This window comes from Marmota marmota, unplaced genomic scaffold (genome assembly GCF_001458135.2).
Source record: "Marmota marmota marmota unplaced genomic scaffold, marMar, whole genome shotgun sequence".
Classification (NCBI taxonomy): domain Eukaryota; kingdom Metazoa; phylum Chordata; class Mammalia; order Rodentia; family Sciuridae; genus Marmota; species Marmota marmota.
The window spans coordinates 8,127,848-8,150,558 of record NW_026000241.1 but is presented as its reverse complement, the minus strand read 5'-3'; the positions used below and the strand labels follow the sequence as shown (position 1 = coordinate 8,150,558).

Genomic DNA, 22,711 nt, shown 5'->3' with positions numbered 1-22,711 from the left:
TCTCTATATATCTCTCTATGGGTACTTCTAACTAATTCTTAAAATTGCTCCAAAACTGGGCTGGGGATGTGGCTCAAGCGGTAGCGCGCTCGCCTGGCATGCGTGCGGCCCGGGTTCAATCCTCAGCACCACATACAAACAAAGATGTTGTGTCCGCTGAAAACTAAAAAAATAAATAAATATTAAAATTTAAAAAAAAATTGCTCCAAAACTAACACAATTATCATCATTAACTTATGTGAATTAATGTAGGTTTTATGACATAGAGCCATATGCTTAGGCTACACAGATATTACTGCCCCCACCTTACCCCCCCCATTCACACACATACACACACACACACACACACTCTCTCTCTCTCTCTCTCACACACACACAAACACACACACACGCTATTGCTGTAGTTTTAAGTCAATGCTGGAATACCAATGAACATAAAAAGTCAAGTTATAACTAGGTCACAGCCAGAATATTGAATACAGTCTGGGACATACTTGGAGCAATTTAGATCAAAGTATGTTCACTCTAGAAACCATAAGATGAATGAAAAGTCTTATAATCAGTTGTAAGTAGCATGTCAATACATTCTCTGAATTGTTTCTTTGTCTCCTCTCCCAAAACTGGTGATTGACCCAGGAGTGCTCTAGCATTCAGCTATATCCCAAGTCCTTTTTATTTTGAGACAGATTTCAGAAGTTCCTGAGGCTGGCCTGGAATTTGTAATCCTCCAACTTCAGCCTCCCATGTAGATGGGATTAAGGCATGTGCCAAACTACTTGGCTGTTTTCAATTTTTTTTAATATTAATTTTTTAGTTATTGGTGGACACATATCTTTATTTTTATGTGGTACTGAGGTTCAAACCTAATGCCTCACGCGTGCTAGGCAAGCACTCTACCTCTAAGCCACAATCCCAGCCCTATTTTCTTTTTTCACAATGAATATTTACTATTACAATCAGACAAACACTTAGTAATGCTTCATCAAAGAATTCTAAAATTTATAAAAATTTGGAGCTGAGTTAGGTGCTTCATAATATAAGGAATTCTCAATCATTGAAATGTTTTGGGTGCATTTTTTGAACAGCCACCAGAGGAGGGAAAGATATATCAATATTCAATAAGTCAGAGGCAACAAACAGAACAGCACATGTTGGCATATACACCCTATTAGACAGTCCTGGATTTGAACCGTAGCTTTGTATACTACTTGCATGACATGGAACAACCTATTTTTATGCATCAGTGACTTACGTAAAATGAAAGTTGTAGTTATTAGATTAAGACTAAGAGTAGTGACAGGCTCACTGTAAGTGCTTAATCAGTATGGGTTGTTAATGCATGTAAAATGCTAATTAGGGCTGGGGTTGTGGCTCAGTGGCAGAGCACTTGCCTAGCATGTGTGAGGCACTGGGTTTGAGTCTCAGTACTGTGAATCAATAAATAAAATAAAGGTCCATTGACAACTAAAAAAAATGCTCAAGTAAAGCCCTGATGGTCAATACTCCAAAATGGCACCATTTTTACCTCCTGAGGTCTCTCTTCTCTATCAGGGATAAGGGTATAATTTAGTGGTAGAGCCTAGCATGTACAAGGTTCAGTTCCAAGCACAATAAAAAAAAAAAAAAAAAAGATGACTCTTTGAAACCAGCCAACACTACTATTCCCTTAAGAGTATACCTAGCTAGCCCGGTGTGGTAGCATACTATAATCCCAGTGGCCTGGGAGGCTGAGGCAGGAGAATTAAAATTCAAAACTAGCCTCAGCAACTTAGCGAGGTCCTAAGCAACTTAGTGAGACCCTGTCTCTAAATAACATGCAAAAAAAAAAACCTGGGGATGTAGCACAGTGGTTAAATGCACATGTGTTCAATCCCCGACCCCTTTCCCCAATTAAAAAAAAAAACAGTATATACCTACACAACATTCATGAAGTCATGTTTTTTACAAAGTATTATAGCTAACTATTTACTGTTAACTATTCAAAAATAACTCCTTGCAGCATGATTTGGTAGTCTTGAGTAATTTTAGCTTGAAGGCATGAACCAGTAAGTTCATCTGCCCTTTTAACAGTCCACATGTAATTAAGCTATACTTGACAGTCCAATAAACAAATATTCCAAGAGAAAAAAAGATGGTTAAAGATCTACTAAAAGTAATAATGCACCAGATATGGTGGCACATGCTTGTAATCGCAGCAGCTCGGGAAGCTAAGGTAGGAGAATCACAAGTTCAAAGCTAGCCTCAGCAACATTTTTTTTTAAGTTGCAATTTTTAAAATATATGTTTTAGTTGCAAACAAACATGATACATTTATTTATTTATTTTTATGTGGTGCTCAGAGTTGAACTCAGTGCCTCCCATGTGCTAAGCAAGCACTCTACCCCTGACCTACAACCTCAGCAACTTAGCAAAGCCCTAAGCAACTTAGTGAGGCCCTAAGCAACTCAGAAAGACCCTGTCCCAAAGTAATAAAAACAAAAAGAACTAGGTATGTGGCTCAATGATTAGGCGTCCCTGTGTTCAATCCCTGATACTACCCCCCCCACACACCAAAGTAATAATGCTAGTGAAAAGAAATAGATTTCACATTGCTCCATCTGATAGTACAATTAAACTACCTTTCTCTATGTGTTTGACAGAGATGTCACATGTAAAAAGCTATACGAAAATCTGCAATTGTAAGCAATATTTGAAACATTGAATTCAAAACACAGAAGATAAATGCTAAAACGTATTTCAACTGGCAGTCTCTTTTGCAACAGAAAAGAAAAAAAAGATACTTAATGAGACTTCTCAACTAATCCCACAGATCAGTAAAACTGTATAACACAAATGACGTTCCAAAAAATTATCTTGTACCTGGGTATTCTCAGTTAGTTTAGCATGTCATGAGTTTCATTACAGTTTAACTACATGTAACCGAAAACCTAGTAAATACCAAAGACTCAGCCTAAAAATGAATTTAGTGAAGGAGTTTAAAATATCAAAAAATAGCATTATGCGACTCAAGACATATAAGCTTGGACTGAGGATATAGCTCAGGGATAGACTGCTTCCCTACCATGTACAAGGCCCTTGGGTTCATTCCTCAGTACTAAGAAAATACACATACGCGTGTGCTTATCAGGAAAGTACAGTTTTGTTTTGTTTTCACCCACCAGTCTCCAATTCATAGACTCACGTGCTCCTCCTGCCTCAGCCTCCCGAGTAGCTAGGACTACAGGCATTTACAACAATTCCTGATAGAAAGTAGCATTTTTTCCAGTAATTTTAAAAGAAACTAAGTAGAATATGTATAACTGGGTGGAGTGGGCAAGTTTACTTGAAGTAAACTCCTATTATCAACAATTGTGTCACAGACTCTGTTTTCTGTGATTAAGAGTTCATTTGCTGTGCCCCTCCTCTGATTCAGGCAATGGCAAGGCCCTACTGAGGTGGATGGCACAAAGCATCCATCCTCTGGAGGAGCGCAGTATGTTTCTGGGAATGGGCTGGTTTGTTTTTGTATTCCCTTTAATAAGTATAGTTGCAACTTCTCATATGACCATTAAGTATGGAGGAAAAAACATGACTTTCCCAATTAATGCAACTACTTCTAAAGAATAAATCTGTTTGCTCTAAATGCAATGATTCAGCTGTGGAACGTAAACTGTTAATGTTTAATGAGAAACCCCCTGTAGGAAAAACAGTCAAGGAAGTTTTTGAGAAATTAAATTAAAATCTAGAGAAGAAAAATTAATATTAAGAAGACAGATTAGTGCTTAGTACCAGGCAACTTGTTCTTGTTCCTGTGCACAATGGTTTGGTGCTCTTACTCTTGTTAGATTAAAATTAGTAGCCTCTCTTTTCAAGTTAACCACTTGCCATAATCGTGGCGCCGGTTCTAGTTACTAAGTCAAGAAAGAATAGTCAAGGTATAGGCCAACAGTCTGGGATATTTCTAACTATTATTAAAAGCTAACTAAGCAGAAACAGCTCAAAGTAATCCTCGAACTAAAAGTAAAAATGCTTGCTTATGAATAAGCCAAGATACATTCTTCTTATCTAATTGTAGCTACGTAATATTTTGTTTCTTTGAATAATGATTCCTGTTTTGTAACCACAAAATACTGTGAGCCTGCCAAAATGAAAAGTATATATGATTAACTTCACAGTAAAGATTGGGATTCAGCACCTTCACTTTCATGTCTATGTTGTTTCTCCACCCCCTTTCACCGACTCCTCACCATCCTGAGCTGGACTCTGACATTCAGTGATGCAGAATATTCCAGTTTCCTTATGTAAGTGTACTTTGCTATAAGACTATGATAACTCCATATCAGTGCACTTTAATTAAATGCTCCCTGGGCATTTAGGAGAGGGAAAAAACAAAACAAAAATCCCAGATATTATACTTACTCAAAAAGAGAAAAATTTATTTCAATACAGAACTATATAGAAATCCAAAGATATTATGGTTAACATTTGGTAGAGGCATACACTACACAATGTTTCTGAAGTGATGGTGTCTCTTACCTGATGTCGCTTGATGATATCTTTCAATTTGTTAGCCAACTTCAGATCAATGTCTGGAATGAGGTAGATGTTGGGTCTGGTCAGACAATTGTTCTGAGGAAAAAAGAATAAACTTTGAAATTCTACTGGTTTTAAAATAATGTAACAATATTCATCCATTATCACAATGGCAAAAATAGGTGTTCAAAATCACACTTCTGAAGACATGCAGGAGGTATGCCTTTTAAAATTAATTAACTTATCTATATTCTTTTTTGCAGTACTAGGGATTGAATTCAGGGCTTTCTGCATGCTAGGCAAGCACTCTACCTCTACAATATATCCTTAATCCTTTTTTGTTTTTTTTGGTATTGGGGATTGAACTCAGGGGGACTTAATTACTGAGCTATACCCACAGCCCTCTTTTTATTTTTTGAGACAGGGTCTCATTAAGTTGTTTAGAGCCTCCCTAAATTACTGAAGCTGGCCTTGAACTTGTGATCTTCCTGCCTCAACCTCCCAAATCGCTGGGATTATAGGTACATGCCACCACACCCAGCAAAAAAGATATACTTTGATGTAGAAAATAAAGTTTTATCTCAGAATAAAACACAGGTGATTCAGCAGACCACTTTTAAAACCATCCCAGGTCCCTCTCTGCAGCTGGCTGTATCTGGACAAAAAATGTTAAGACTCAAGACTTAAGGAAATTCAGCATGTAAAACTCATTAAGGTTCCATACCAGATTGCCAGAGTAATCCTCCTAGACAATTTTACCTGCATTTACCTTAAATGTAGTATTTTCACAGCTAAATTTTTGATTTGGGAAGAAATTATACCTCTTTCTTTCCATTTCTAATCTTAAGAATGGCAATAAATCATGTTTATTAACTTTTCAAACCATGACCAAAATGCAACCAACAAACAAAACACACCCAATTATTTTGCTACTAACAGTCAATGGACAAACAATAAAAAATTAAATATTAAGCTTAACTTTTGCCAGGTACATTTCACAGGAAGGTTAATTCAATGATCACTATAAACTACTAGTCAATAAAAATATGACAGCAGTCTAGGGATACAGTTCAGTGGTAGAACATGTCCAGGATGGGTGAGGTCCTTGGTTCAATCCCCAGCATCATAAAACAAAAACCAGGAGACATAATGAAGAAAATTAAGCATTCTTTCATCCAAGTTATAATCTAGTTAGGGAAACATATATTTATGGCACAGTCATAGAACAAATCCAAGGAAAAAAACTATAAAACCAAGTGTCTAGCAGTAGAGAGGGTTTTATCAAATGAAGTAAAAAGTGATTTGAATAATGGATAAGGTGACATTAATGAAGAAAAATAACCATAGATTATTTCACAAGAAATGAAACACTGACATAGCAGTAACAAACAATTTTTAACAATGACAATAACAATAACAAACCTATAAAAAAGAATAGAGCAATAGGGCTGGGGATGTGGCTCAAGCAGTAGCTCACTCGCCTGGCATGCGCGGGGCGCTGGGTTCGATCCTCAACACCACATAAAAATAAAAAAATAAAGATATTGTGTCCACCTAAAACTAAAAAAATAAGTATTAAAAAAAAAAGAATAGAGCAATATATTTCAGAAAAAAATTTGTTCTTTTGATGTTTTGGAAGTCCAATATAACCAATTGTAGAACTGAAATTATATTTAAGAAAAAAATTTAATGCCATGTTATTTATTTATTTTGGTACTGGAGATTTAACCCAGAGACACTTTATCATTGAACTACATCCCCAGCCCTTTTTATTTATTTAGAGACAGGGTCTCACTAAATTACTGAGGACCTCAGTAATGAGTTGCTGAAGCTGGCCTTGAACATACAATCCTACTATCTCAGCCTCCCGGTTTGCTGGGATTACAGGCATGGGCCACTGCGCTCAGCATAAAACAAAAAAAAATTTAATAATAATCTAATTTTCCAAATTACCTGCACCAATGTTTTCTCAATGTTCATAAACATTTCAACATTACGATCCATTCGTGATGGATTCTGCAGATCAAATCTCCGCCTAAAAGAGAAGAAAATCATTAGAAGATTGTCTCCCTCCTTAAACACAAGGGAGAACTCAATTTTAGAATTCAATGCAAAGAAATTACAAAGACTTAGTAGCCAAAATAGGATTCTACAAAATGTTTAATATACTCTTAATAGTATAAGAATGTAGCATTAATACTTTCATAAAAGAAAAGGCTATTAAACCATATTAAACCAAAGGCTAGCACAATGGAAACTAAGGACATTCACTCAGGCACAAAATTGAATTGATGGCAGAGTTCCTATGACAAGCTAATTTATAGTTAAATTTTTGAACATGGAGAGGCAACAGATGCTAACAAAGTTTTAGGATATTTTTCTGGAGGAATCACAAACCACACTTTGACACAGTTCCCAGAACTTTTTCCTCTTTTTTTGCTAAGGGTCTAGACTCTCATCCCCTGCTTTCTACACAGGAAGGGTTTATTTAGGATCCAGCTCTCATTTATTGAAGATGCTTTTATCTTCAACATCAGTAGACGACATTTACTGTTTAGGTCACATTTGCCTTTCTGCTGGTCAATAAAAATATGAGAGCAGTCTGGGGATACAACCAGAACACCCTGAATTTTTTTTTTTTTTTTTTGAGAACCATTTCTCTACAACTCCATCCCTGTGGATTATAGATTGGATAGGGTTCCTTATCATTTTCCAGAGGCAGCACACATGATCAAGGCCTGACTAATCAGGAATGGGCAGGTAAGCCAAATGGATCTGGTCCACATGGATCCAAGGATCTACTCAGGAGGCAGGGAGACAAGCAGCCCTCTTCTTTGTTCTAACACCACCCTGCAGGGTGACAGCTTAGAGTTGCCAGGTGGAGAAGGAAAGTGAAGCCACCAGATTGAAGGAAGAACTGAGAGATGAAGAAACAGTCTTAATAATATCATTAGGGTTCCTAGATCAAATAAAGCCTGAAAACATCATCATCTTTTCAACAAAACAAACAAAATCCTTTGACTACAACATGTTAACTCAAGTGTCTGTAATTTTCAATAGGAAAAGTCATAACAGATAGTACATCCGACAATCAGCCTATGGACCTTTATGTTATCTAGGGTAGCTTGTACATAGTTCTTATAAATTTTTTTATAAATTATTTTTCTTTTTAAACATATTTTCATTCATTTCTTCTTTAAAAAAATATAAACAACCTTTGTGATTTTCCAGAAAATAAGAGATGATAAAAGCTACCATAGTTGAAAAAGAAGTACTCTATTTTTCTTAAATCAAAGATATTTTAGAGGGCTGGGGTTGTGGCTCAGCAGTAGAGTGTTCGTCTAGCACGTGCAAGGCGCTGGGTTTGATCCTCAGCACCACATAAAAATGAATAAAATAAGGGCATTGTGCCCAACTACAACTAAAAAAATTTTTTTTAAAAAAGATATTTTACATCATACAGAAAAGAAATCCTGAGATCCAATGGCAGGGAATCACCATACTATCCTTCAAGAATAAAAAAAGTGTGCTGGGTACAGTATGCATGCCTATGATTCCAGCTATTCAGGAAGCTAAGGCAGAAGGGACCACAAATTCAAGGCCAGCAACTGAGCAAGACCCTCTCAAAATAAAATAAAAAAGGCTAGGGATGTAGCTTAGAGGCATAAAGCCCCTTGAATCAATTCCCAGTACTACAAACAAGCACACACAAGCATGTACACACAAAGAATAAGGAAAGTTTATCTACATGTGCTTAAAATTCAGTTGTTCAAATTCAACAGTGTCTTGTGTTCTTTTCAATCAAGGAAAGCATCTTGGATATTCTAGTACAGTTTATAAGATACATGATATAGAGAGATGAGAGTTCTTCAAATTTCTAACTGGCTACAGTAATGTTCAAGAGTAGAAATTAAGGACTAGAGATTTAGCTCATTTGGGAGAGTGCTTGCCTCGCATGCACAAGGCCCTGGGTTCAATCCCCAGGAACACACACACACACACACACGAGTAGAAATTAATTATCCCATAATCTGTGATCATGTGAGAGCTACAAGTATTCCATGTGAGAGCTACAAGTATTCCAAACCTTTAAAGTACCTATAAGAGGTACACAGCAATGACATGAATGATCTACGTAAGGGCAAATTCAAGTGCCCATTCTTTTTTCCACAGAAAGTACAAGAGGCATGCAATAGAAAGCCACAGCTATCAAGAATTAAAGATGCACAGAATGCTTGAACTGACACAACTGACAAATCAGAGTCACCCCTTTCCACTGTGATCCCATTATATGGGAATACTCACATAATTTTTCTAAACTCTATAGCTTTTCCACCATGATATCACCCTCTTAATGGGCTTGACACTAACATTCTAAAATCATCCCATGAGTCACTTCTTCTATGAAACTATTCCTGTCTTCTTCTTTCATGTTCTTAAAAAATCCTGAGCACAGTGATATTACAGCCTCATAAGAGAACAATCTTGTTGGTAAGAGAACTCATTACATGCCTTGGGGACAAGAACCAGGTTCATTAAAAAATGTTCCCATGTAGCCCTAGTGGCTAGCAGAAAGTATGGCTAAATAAGCAAACTACTAAATACATTAATATTTACTATGATTGAGAACTAATATATTACAACTTTATTATTGATGAACTAGGGCAAGACTGAAATGTATCCTAAAATAACTACAACTAAGAAAGTAAGAAAAGGATTTAAAAAGCGCATAAAAATAGATACTTTTAATATATTTTTTTAATATTTATTTTTTAGTTTTCGGCGGACACAGCATCTTTGTTTGTATGTGGTGCTGAGGATCGAACCTGGGCCGTACGCATGCCAGGCGAGCGCGCTACCACTTGAGCCACATCCCCAGCCCGATACTTTTAATATTTACCATAGGTTTAAAAGTAGATTTTGGGTTGTGGTTGTAGCTCAGTGGTAGAGCGTTTTGCCTTGCACATGTGAGGCACTGGCTTTGATCCTCAACATCACATTAAAATAAACAAAATAAACATATTGTGTCCAATTATAACTTTAAAAAGTACTAATAAAAAATACAAAGGTATTGTGTCCATCTACAACTAAAAAAAAAAGAGAGAGTTAAAAATAGATTATAGGGGCTGGGGTTGTGGCTCAGTGGTGGCGTGCTCGCCTCGCATGCATGAGGCACTGGGTTCGATCCTCAGCACCACATAAAAATAAAGACAATAAAGTCCATCAACAACTAAAAAAAAAAAAAAAAAAAAGATTATATTATAAATACAAGGGACCTCTGTCTTTAACTTTACATTGATTTAATTTTATACACAGAACTTTACTTTTACTACTTGTTTAGTTTTGAATATCCCCTTTCCACAACTACTTCTAAGGAAAGGGTAGGTTAGATCCCAAGCAATTTCCTCTTACAGGACAAAAGATTATTACCCAACCAGGTGGGAAAATCCTATTTTAGCCGACAGCCTCCCACTGGTTCTTGGGGGGGCGGGTGGTGATATGTGAGCATCTCCCCTTCATAAAGAAAATGACACTCACAGGGTCTTGTTAATAGAAGAACTATACCTAGAAGCCATCACTTATAGGATTACTTACACAGAACTTATTTATTTTCAAAGAAACTGCTTCCTTAATAAAATATTAGAATAGGGTTGAGTGGAATTATCTCCATTAGAAATCTGAGAAATAATCTGAAAGTATTCATAAAACATTTAATATAGGACTGGATGAATTTATCTGTAGACAAAGATTAAAAACTAAATGAATCTGTTAATAGAAAAAAAAATTTTCTCTGCTTTTCCAATTGTTGATAAGTTTCTCTTCATAAAAGTATTCCAAGACTGGGGTTGTGGCTCAGTGATAGGGTGCTTGCCTGGCATGGTGAGGCCCTGGGTTCGATCCTTAGCATCACATATAAATAAACAAAATTTAAAAAAAAAATCCATTTGCAACTTAAGGAAAAAAAGTATCCCAGTTAACAAGAAAATAACAAAGTAACACTCTTTAAGGATGAATAATTTATAAAACATATCTTTTCCAACTTTAAAAATTAAACATCCACGTGTTTCCATTACAAAGAGAAACAACCTAAAATTATATACCTCCTCATGGAGGAAAACCATACCATCTATGAAGTACTATTACAAAAAGAATTCAACTGAATGTAATCCTCTGGATCTAACCCTCAGTTTACTAAAATTTAGAAGACCACTAAAATTGATTTCCTGCAAAATCCCAAACATGAACAATCCTATAAGCTAACTTTAAGGTGTGTATGTATACATGTATGTGTATGTATTAAAAAAAAAAAAAAAAAAAAAGCAAGAAGGAAAAGAACCAAAAGAAAGATGGCTGAAGATTTTTACAGACTTAAGAATCTTGGCAACCAAACACAATGAATAGACTATAGACAGACTCAAATAAGATAAAAATCATCCTGGATAAAATTAGGGAAACTTGAACACTCTAATAATTTTTCAAAGATTATTGTTAATTTTACTTATGGTGGTAACAATAGCACTATTATGCTTTTTAAAAATTTCTAAAAATTTCTCTTTCAGAAATAGTTAGCAAAATATTTTTTTAATTTTTATTAGTTATTGATGGGCCTTTATTTGTATTTATATGTGGTGCTGAGGTTTTTTTAAATATATTTTTAGTTGTAGATGGATAGGATACCTTCATTTTATTTATTTTTATGTGGTGCTGAGGATTGAACCCAGTGCCTCACACATGCTAGGCAAGCCTACTACCACTGAGCCACAACCCCATCCCTTAGCAAAATATTAATAGATGAAATTATTTAAGCCAGGCGCTGTGGTACATGACTATAATTCCAGCTACACAGGAGGCTAAGGCAACAGAATCCAAGTTTAGAGATAGCCTGGACAACTAAGCAAGACCCTGTCTCAAAATAAAAAAGAGATGGGCTGGCGATGTACCTCAGTGGTATAATACCCGTGGGTTCGATTCCAAGTATCAAAAAGAAAGAAGAAAAAAAAGAAATTATGTAAAGATAAAAATGTATGATGGTAACTGATGATTCACTGTATTATTCTTTGTAAATAGGTTTTCCACAATAATTAACTAAAATGGTTTGCTAAATAATGATTTAATAATATAGACTTAAGCTTTCCAGAATCATCGGTATACTATATAAGTAAAAGAAGCATTTAAAATGCATGGGTATTAGGAAAATTTTAAATAAAGAAATCAGATCAAGGGCTGGCTGGGGTTGTAGTTTATTGGTAGAGCACTTGCCTCGCATGCATGAGGCCCTGGGTTTGATCCTCAGCACCACATAAAAATAAATAAATATATTGTGTCCATCTACAACTAAAAAAAAAAAAAGAAAGAAATCAGATCAATGAAAGATTTTATTTTTAAATTACCAAGAATATTTAAGGCTGGATTTTTAATGTAGCTCAGTGGTAGAGTACTTGCCTTAATATCATATGCAAGGCCCTGGATTCCATCTCCAGCACCTCGCCACCCTAAAAAATAAATCTTAAAAAACAAAAAGAATATTTATTTATTTATTTATTTATTTATAGTTGAGCCACAGCTCCAGCCCCCAAAAAGAATATTTAAGTTGTTTTCCTTTTAGAATATGAAAAGATGGTTGAGCTTGCCCATAGAAATGCAAATGGAGGCTGGGGATGTGGCTCAAGTGGTAGCGCGCTCGCCTGACATGCGTGCCTGACATGCGTGCGGCCCGGGTTCGATCCTCAGCACCACATACAAACAAAGATGTTGTGTCTGCCGAGAACTAAAAAAGAAATAAATATTAAAAAAAAAAAAGAAAAAAAAAAAAAGATCTAACATGTTAAAAAAAAAATGCAAATGAAGGGCATAATTACAAAATATTTTTAAACTATCTCAGGCAAAGATCAAAACATAAGCAAATATAAAATACCAACAAATACTCTGGTGGCTAGTAAAAGGGGATAGGGCACACCATCAATACACTTTTAGACCTATAAATTAGTACTATTAGAACATGATTTGGTGATGATTGTGTCCCCAAAGCTCATGTATGAGAAACAATCCTAGTGCAACACTAATGGGAGGTGGGACCTGATGAGAAGTGATTAAAGTCCTTATCTCAGGAGAGGGTTAGTTGTCTTGAATAGACTTGGGAAAGGGATACAGAAGTAAACTTATATAAGGCAAACAAAAATGCCCTTGAGCTGTGGAGCAAGTTAACAACATAGGAGAACAGTTGCGTGGGGGAAGTGACCAAAATCAGTAAGAAGCTTTGAATGAAGATGGCAAGCTAAAAAAAATGCTAGAGACCATCCCCAGAGGATGGTCAAGTATGTCACACTCCAAAAGGGCAATTAACTGCACAGAGATAATTAGAGCCTGGAAATGGTATCTGTATAAGCAAAGAAAGGGGTCTACTATAAGTTGAAAAAAATTATATTCAGTTACATGTGTGAATACTGGAATAAGAAAACAGGTTTGGATCTTTATTACAGTATTTAAAAATTTTTAAAAGCTAGATGATCACAGGAGGCAGGTTTTTTAAAATATATTTTTAGTTGTAGATGGACAGGATACCTTCATTTTATTTATTTTTATGTGGTGCTGAGGATTAAACCCAGTGCCTCACACATGCTAGGCAAGCACTCTACCACTGAGCCACAACCACAGCCCACAGGAGGCAGTTTTTTAAATATGATAGTACAATAGATAAGTCTTCTCAACTTAAAAGACAGACACCAAAGCAGGGATTGATAGTGCATACCTGTAATCCCAGTTACTCAGGGGGCTGGTGCAGAAAGATTTCAAGGTGGAGGTCAGAAAGAGCAAGACCTTGTATCAAAATGAAATTTTTAAAAAGAGCTGGAGATGTAACTTAGCGTTAGAGTGCTTACTTAGCCCCGTGTTCAATCCCCAGTATTGCCAAAAAAGGGGGGAGGGTATATTTAGGTACTTCAAAACTTAAATCAATCTGCAGTCTCTTTACAAATGTGCCAGTAATTACCAGGTAGTCCAACTGATGATCATATACATAAACTTCAGTTAGGCAAACAAAAATGCCCTTGAGCTATGGAATAACAATAGCTATAGATATCAGTACAGGAGAACAGTTGTGTGGGGGAAGTGTCCAAAGTCAGTAAGAAGCTTTGTATGAAGAAGGCAGCTAAAAAACCCTGGCATATATAGCTAAAACCAAGGCCACCAGAAGTCATTAAAACTGGGCTGGGGATATAGCTTAGTGGCAGCTATGCTAACTACTAGCTCTGAATATAATGTACCTTAGAAGTTCATAACACACACTAAAACATTCACAGTGAGTGTACCTTCTAATTTGCTAATAATGTACACCTATTTGTTATCTATATTCAATTATGTATAAGAAGTAACTTAGAGGGACTGGGATTGTGGCTCTGATAGACCCAACCTGATCTTTTCTTAAAATTGGGCATCTCGCCACAAAGCCATGAAAAGATAATTTCGGCTTTACTATAAATTACTGCAAATTCTGAACCTGCTTGGAATGCCTGCCCGTGCCTTGAACTCACCCATGCCTGGCTCTCTGACCAGATAGCAGCCCTCTCTGAAACTTTAGTGACACCTCATAAATATTGGCCTTCCCTGGCCAGACAACGACCCTCTCTGAGGCTCTAATGGTCCTCATAAATTCTGATGTTGGGGCCAGCAAAAAATGTAAACTACCATTAGTGTGATGCTTGTCACAGTTCTGTAACCCCCCTTTGTGTAACTTTCTGGGCTATAAAGCTGGGCTGCAGGAAAGCTGGGGGGCTGTCTTGTTCCCGCCATTTTGGGAGGGAAAGGCAGCCCGGCCGGTAGAAATAAGTTTGCTTTAATTTGATTTTAATTGGAGTCAGTGGTCTCTTCTTGCGTCCTGCTCTAACAGCTCAGAGGTAGAGTGCTCCCTACTACATGCGGGGCCCTGGGTTCCATCCTCAGTACCACATAAAACTAAATGAATGGAATAAAGGTATTGTGTCCAACTACAATTAAAAAAATAAATATTAAAAAAAAAAGAAACAACTTATAAAGACCTTACATGACCATGGATAGGCAGAATTAATATTATTAAAATAGCTATTCTGCTGGGTGCTGTGGTGCATGACTGTAATCCCAGTGGCTTTGGAGGCTGAGATAGGAGTATTTTGAGTTCAAAGCCAGCCTGAGCAATAGGGAGGTGCTAAGCAACTCAGTGAGACCCTGTCTCCAAATAAAATCCAAACAGGGCTGGGGATGTGGCTTAGTGGTTGAGTACCCCTGAGTTCAATCCCCTGTACCAAAAAAAAAAAAAAAAAAGCCATACTACAGAAAGCAATAATCAGATTCAATGCAATTCCCATCAAAATACCAAAGAAAAGATGAGGGTCTCATGAATATCAAAGGGAAATCAGTAGAGTTGAGGAAAAGGAGGGAAGGAAGAGAAGGAAAGCAAAAATACTGGGGAATGATACTGGCCAAATTATATTGTTATATTATGTGCACTTATGAATATGTAACAACAAATCCCAACATCATGTCTAAGTATATTGAAAAAATGGGGGGGGAGGGAGTAACTTAGGCCTGGGTATATACCCTGGTGGTAGGCTGCCTAGCAAGCATAAAACCTGAGTTGATCCCTAACCACACAGAAAAAAAATTTTTTTTTTTTGCCTAATAAATGCAATAGTTGTTTGGTATTTTTCTAGGATTCAGGAAAAAAAATAAGGCTCTTGATAAGACATAACTTGCTTTTACACTTAATCATAATGTTTATAGAATTCTCTAGCATCAATCAAAAGAACAGAATGAAACATTAATTTAAATATCACATCCAGCCATACAAATAAATACAAAAACTTACCATCCCTGTTCGTTTTTATACTTGTAAGCAGCCCCGAGAATATGACACAAGGTGCCTCCAGCTTTGAAATCCATGAAACATTTTGCCTAAAAATGATACAAATTACATTACAAATAAAGATTCTGACAAAATTACTCATGTCTGGATTCTAAGTTTTAGAAACTCAAAGATATAAATGACTGTCAGTTTAATAAACCTCCTTAAATGCTTTCTTGAACAAACTGATTTATAACATTTTTCTGAAAGTAAACTTTAAAAAGATTATATATTAACATTTCTCTTTGAATAGAGCTGTGAAAGCAAGAGTTAAAATACACACACACACACACACACACACGCATTAGCATGCATGAGGCCCTGTGTTTGATCACCAATAAAGCCCCCTCCCCCCAAAAAAGACATAAAGTGTTTCAAAAGGAAATATGATTGTACTAAAGGAAAAAAATAATTAACTAGATACTGCAGTGTTAAATTTTGAATTTATATTTTTTTAAATTTATAAAATTCCAGTTATACAAAACTCAACAGTAATTTTCCTGTATAAGAAATATTAGTATATCAATTTTTCTTCATTTAGATTTTAGTTTGTTTAGTTTGTTTGGCCCTGTGCATGCTAACCAAGTATTCTACCACTGAGCTCTCTCCCTAGTGCCTCAATTATAATATTTTATCAACCACTAAAACACAGCAGAGGGCTGAAGATGCAGCTCAGTGGTAAAAGTAAACCTAGGTTGTTTGAATAATACATACAAGGAAGGCCCTGAGTTCCATCAAAAGGAGGGAAGAGGAGAGAACAGGGGAAAGAAAGGGAGAAAAAAAAAAAAGAAAAGCAAAACAGTGTAACTTTCATTAAACTATATTTAAGTTTATAGTCAAAACCAGTAAAACTATTTTAAAGGGGCTGGGGAAGTAACAGAGTGCTAGAGCAATTGTATAGTATGTTTGAGGCCTTAGGTTCAATTCCCAGAGCCACAACAACAAAGAGAGAAAAGAGAAATTGAGATTTGCATATTATGGAACATAAAAATATAGCTCAAATCAAATGTTGAGTTCTATATAAGTAAAAACTGAATATAAACTGAGCATCAAATAGGCTAAATAAGATGAAAGTTTGGACTGGGGATGTGGCTCAAGCGGTAGCACGCTCGCCTGGCATGCGTGCAGCCTGGGTCCAATCCTCAGCACCACATACAAAAAAAAAAAAAAAAAAAAATGTTGTGTCCGCCAAAAACTAAGAAATAGATATTAAAATTCTTTAAAAAAAAATGAAATGTTAATATAAGTTCATCATGTTTTTTTAAATTTTTCAGAAGAACATTAAGAAGAGAGACAACAAGCAGGGTCAGAAGAAGGAAGGAGGGCTAGGGTTGTAGCCCAGTGGTAGAGCACTTGCCTAACATGTGTGAGGCACTGGGTTCAATCCTCAGCACCACATAAAAATAAATAAATTAAAAGCCCAACAACAACTAAAAAAAAAAAGAAAGAAAGAAAAAGAGAGGAGGAAGGAATGCCAGTTACTGTTTAATGAGTACAGAATTTCAGTTTGGGCAAACAAAGTTTAAGCCCAGTCTCTGCATCTTAGTGAGAACCCTGTCTCAAAATAAAAGATTAAAATATAAAAAAGGGGCTGGGATGGAGATGTAGCTCAGTGGTAAAAGTAAACCTGGGTTGTTAGATCTGTAGTACCACACACAGAAAGTTCTAGAGCTGGACAGTGGTGATAGTGATTGTATAATGATATAAATGTACTTAATACCAATGAATTACTAAGGGAAGAATTAGGGGTGTGGCTCAGTGGTAGAGTTCTTGCCTAGCATACTCAAGGTGTGAGTTCAATCCCCACCACTGTAAAAAATATAAATGAATATTAAAATGGTAGATTTTATGTTGTATTTTGCTACAATGAAAAATAAATAAAATTTTTTTTTTTTTTTTTTTTTGGTACTGAGGATTGAACCCACGGTCACTCTACTGCTGAGCTACATCCTAACCCCTTTTATATTTTAAGACGGTTTCTGATTAGTTTCTTAGGGCCTAGCTAAACTGCTGAAGCTGGCCTTAAACTTGTGATACTCCTGCCTCAGGCTCCCAAATCGCTGGGATTACAGGAGTGCACCAAATGCCCAGCAATGATACTTTTTAAAATAAAAAATGTAAACAATTATGAAGATGAACTCCTCCAAATAAGATGATAAATAAACTCTCCAAGTTTGCCTGGATAGCCTGTCATTTTTGGATACATGGGTTTTTGAGTTCCTACTTTTTGCCCAACACTATACCTAGTACATCCCAAGAGCTGCATTACAGATTCCTAATCAAATATTTGAGTGCAATTCTTATCCTCTGACAACTTGTTATTTAGCTGGGAAAATACACAAGTATTTAAGAGGGAAACTCATGAATATGTCAAAGGTACTTGTTTCACTAATAAAGTACAAAAAAAAAAATTACAGCAATAGTCTACTAGAAGAGAATGAGACTCATTTCAACAAGTCTTCTCTGAATACCTAGATGGGCTTAAATATCCTCTTTAAACCATACATGCGTATCACTATTGTATCACTGAAACAACTGATTCATCTGAATTATGAACAAGAATAAAACGTTACCTTTTTTTTTTAATGAGGGAATAAATGAATTCCAAAGAGATTTTAAAATTAAATGAATAAAATCCAAAGGGAATTTAACAGTGAGTTACATTGAGACATGTCTCCCTAAATTACTTCAGGCCTCCCTACATTGCAGAGGCTGGCTCAAACTTGTGATCCTCCTGCTTCAACCTCCTAAATTTACTGGGATTACAGACATGGCCCAGCTATATCTGTTCTTAAGTGGCTTCAATATAATTGAATTTTTGAGAAAATTCTTATAGTACCTACATCTTCAGGCACTCTGCTAAATATTACAGATTTGAATAAGACACTGTTGGAGGCAATTTAGGGAGACCCTGTCTAAAAAACAAATACAGTACAACCAGAGAAATGAAAAGTTGTGCTCCATTTGCGTACAAGGAATTGAAATGCATTCATGTATAACTAAGTAGATCAAATAAAAAATAAATAAATAAACAAAATAAAATTAAAAACAAATAAAGCCAGGCACGGCTGTAATCCCAGTGGATCGAGAGGCTCAAGAGTTCAAAGACAGCCTCAGCAACTGCAGGGCTCTAAGCAACTAAAACCCCTTCTCTAAATAAAATACAAAGTAGGGCTGGGAATGTGGCTCAGTGGTTGAGTGCCCCTGAGTTCAACCCCTGGTACCTCCCAAAAAATTAAAAAATAAATACAGGGCTGGGGTTATAGCTCAGTGGTAGAGTGCTTGCCTAGCATGTGAGGTGCTGGGTTTGATTCAACACCACATATAAATAAAAGTCTACTGACAATTTAAAAAAGTTTTTAACATAAATAAATAAATACATAAAAAATTCACAAATTATTTTTTTCCACTTTGAATTCTTTTATTAACTTTTTACTTATGACAGTGGAATGCATTACAATTCATATTACATATATAGAGCACAAATTTTTCATATCTCTGGTTGTATACAAAGTATATTCACATCAATTCATGTCTTCATACGTGTACTTTGGATAATTATGTCCATCACACTCCACCATAACTTCTAATCCCATGCCCCCTCCCTTCCCCTCCCTACCCTTCCTATCTAAAGTTCATCTACTCTTCCCATGTTCCCTCTCCCTACCCCACTATGAATCAGCCTCGTTAAATCAGAAAAAATATTCAGCATTAGGTTTTTGGGGATTGGCTACCTGCAAATGCCATGTTTTTATTCTCTTTTATTGCTGTGTAATATTCCATTGTGTATATATGCAATTTTTTTTAATTTTTTAATATTTATTTTTTTTAGTTTTTGGCGGACACAACATCTTTGTATGTGGTGCTGAGGATCGAACCTGGGCCGCACGCAGGCCAGGCGAGCGCGCTACCGCTTGAGCCACATCCCCAGCCCCCAACTTTTTTTTTTTAATCCATTCATCTACTGAAAGGCATCTAGGTTGGTTCCACAGTTTAGCTATTGTGAATTGTGCTGCCATAAACATGGATGTGGCTATGTCCCTGTAGTATGCCATTTTTAAGTCCTTTGGGTATAGACTGAGGAGAGACATAGCCGGGTCAAATGGTGGTTCCACTCCCAATTTTCCAACAAATCTCCATACTGCTTTCCATATTGGCCGCACCAATTTGCAGTCCCACCAACAGTGTATGAGTGTACCTTTTTCCCCACATCCTCACCAACACTTATTGTTATTTGTATTCATAATAGCTGCTGTTCTGACTGTAGTGAGATAAAATCTTAGAATAGTTACATCTTTTTTTTTTTTTTTTAAAGNATGGCATTTAAAAAAAAAAAAAAAAGAAAAAATGTTCATCATCGCTAGCAATAAGAGAAATGCACATCAAAAATTGAAAAATTAGGGGCTGGGGATGTGGCTCAAGTGGTGGCGCACTCGCCTGGCATGCGTGGGGCCCAGGTTCGATCCTCAGCACCACAAACAAACGAAGATGTTGTGTCCGCCGAAAACTAGAAAATAAATATTGAAAAATTCTCTCTCTCTCACTCTCTCTTTGAAAAAAAAAAAAAATTGAAAAATTATTAAAAAGGACTGGGGATATTAGTTTAGTGATAAAATGCCTCTGAATTCAATCCCCAGTACCAAAACAAAACAAAACCTAAGATCCATGCTACTGAGAAATATACATTGAACGGAATAGAACAAGACACCTATATACAATTTATAGTCAATTCCTCAACAGATACTAAATCTGAAAAATTATATCATTTCCATTTATATGCTTAAGACTGACAAAAATTCTACAAATGACAGAAGTGTTTCTGATTCCAGCCATATGACAGATTAAATAACAATAAAACCTCACCACTACAAACAACTAGAAATGTTGGATATATGGCAACTGACTTTCCATCAACTTTCTTTGAGGGCTGAGCAATACTGGGGATCAAGTCCAGGGCCTTACACATGTTAAGCAAGCATGTTACCACTGAATCACATCTCTAGTCCAGACATTTTAAATGAGCAGCTAAAAAACCTAGAAATAAAGCAAACCTGTAGGGGCAAAAATCAAAGAGGAGGGAAAAAAACAAAACAATTCAAAGTCAAAATAGTGATCTTATGTGGTAAAAAATATGATCCTGTTCCATTTTACTTTTTAAAATTTCAAGTTGGGATGATGCCCAAGGAACGACATGCCTAAGAGTAAAGGTCCTCTGAAGTACCTTAAGGAACTAACTACCTAGCCCAGTACAGTGGACACACACCATGTGCTGAATATTGGGGAGGGTAAAGCAGAAGGCTAACTGCTTGAGCCCAGGCAAAAATTGAGGCCAGCCTGGGCAACACAGACCTCATTTCATCTGCCACATGACCAGCGCAAGCTTCATAAAAGAAGGTTCGATGCCTAAGTAATTGCTAGTGAGTTTTAATTAAAGAGACAGACTCTCATTACCTTTATTCCCAGCTCCGAGACAGCTTCTCCTAGCTCCCGCCTCCAGCCTCCTAATGAGGTGGCAAGGTTTAGAGAAGAGGCTAGCGAGAGAGGGAGCACACTCCAGGGAGTGAGCTTTTATTGGGGAACAAAAAATTCAAGGGAAAATCCCATCCAATGAAGGTTAAGGGAGGCAGCATCCCAAGGTCAGGGCCAGCGATTGGGTCTTCAGGTCAGTGGCCAGGCGCCGCCTGGGAAAGGATGGGGAAGGCTCTGACACCGCTGTGTCTAAGCACCTCTCACCCAGCCAGGGAGGTAACTCAAATCACGTGCGAGAATGGCCTCCCATAATTTCAAAGAAAATAAACAAATAAAAATAACTGAAGTAAAGTAAGAACTAGCTCTCAACCAAGATTACCAAATTTCAAAGAACCAGAAACAAAATATTAAGTGATTATAAAGAGATAAAACATATAATAAGATTACAACCACCAGGCATGATGGTGCATGCCTGTAATCCCAGCAGCTTGGGAGGTTAAGGCAGGAGGAATTCAAATTCAAGGCCAGCCTCAGTAATTTATTGAGGTCCTAAGCAACTTACTGAAACCCTGTCTCAAAATAAAAAATAAAAAGGGCTGAGATGTGGCATTGTAGTTAAGCACCCCTGGGTTCAATCCCTGGCACCAAAAAAAAAAAGGTTGGATACAAAATACAAAATATTCAGGAAATAGGAAAAAAGTGCTTATTAAAATTAGTAATGTAGGGGCTGGGGATGTGGCTCAAGCGGTAGCGCGTGTCAGGCATGTGCGGGGCGCTGGGTTCGATCCTCAGCACCACATTAAAAAAAAAAAAAAATAGAGATGTTGTGTCCACCGAAAAGTAAAAAATAAATATTAAAAAAATTTTCTCTCTCTAAAAAAATAAAATCAGTAATGTATAAGCCAGGCACAATAGTGCATGCCTGTAATCCCAGCAACCAGGGAGGCTAAGGCTGGAGGATATTAAGTTCAAGGCCAGTCTCAGCAACTTATCAAGACCTCTGGAACTTAGTGAAAACATGTCTCAAACTAAAAAAATAAACAAGGGCTGGGTACATAGCTTAGCTGGTAGAGTGCTCACCTCGCATGCACAAGGACCTGGGTTCAATCCCCAGCACCACAAAAATAAATACATAAATAAATAAATAGGTAAATAATGAGAGGACTGGGAATGTAGCTCAGTGGTAAAGTGCCCCTGGGTTCAATCCTCAATACTGCCCCCCCAAAATAAAAATCAGTAATATATAAAAATGATCAAAGATAATACAAAATAGAAACATTTGAGATATATGTAACTCCTACACAAATAAAATTAAAATCAAATAAAAACAAATATCATTCAGGCTATTGGACATATGAGCACAGAAAGAAGAATAAAACTTAAAATTTGTGGCAAGGACATAAATTATTATGTTCAAGGAACACATCAGTACTAAGAAATGTTACTTATAGTATGTAAAATAACCTACACCTAGACACAGTTAAATGCAAATTATATAGCAGCAAAATCAAAAAGACCTTAAAAGTAAACAATGACTAAAAGAACATAAAAAATTAGCTTAATTTAAACATTACACAATGTACCTATGTATGAAAACGCCACACAACTCCACTAATATGTATAATTTTTATGTTTCCTCTTATGAATTAAAAACTAAATTCAGGGCTGGGGTTGTGGCTCAGTGGTAAGAGTGCTTGCCTAGCACCTGTGAGGCACTGGGTTCAATCTTCAGCACCACATACAAAGAAAGATGTTGTGTCTGCCGAAAACTAAAAAATAAATATTAAAAATTCTCATTCTCTCTCTCTCTCTCACCTCTCTCTTTAAAAAAAAAAAAAAAAAAAAAAAAAAAAA

General features: G+C 36.4%; 1 protein-coding gene across 1 annotated transcript in view; it reads right to left on the bottom strand.

Moving 5' to 3' along the window:
• Smarcc1 (SWI/SNF related, matrix associated, actin dependent regulator of chromatin subfamily c member 1) overlaps positions 1–22,711 on the bottom strand; it is a 140,760-nt gene that overhangs the window by 96,390 nt on the left and 21,659 nt on the right. Inside the window, exons 6-8 of the mRNA XM_015488913.2 lie at positions 15,353–15,438; positions 6,466–6,547; positions 4,516–4,608 (exon numbers count right to left, since the gene is read on the bottom strand). Coding sequence (XP_015344399.2) covers positions 4,516–4,608; positions 6,466–6,547; positions 15,353–15,438 — 261 coding nt within the window. The remainder of the gene's footprint in view (positions 1–4,515; positions 4,609–6,465; positions 6,548–15,352; positions 15,439–22,711) is intronic.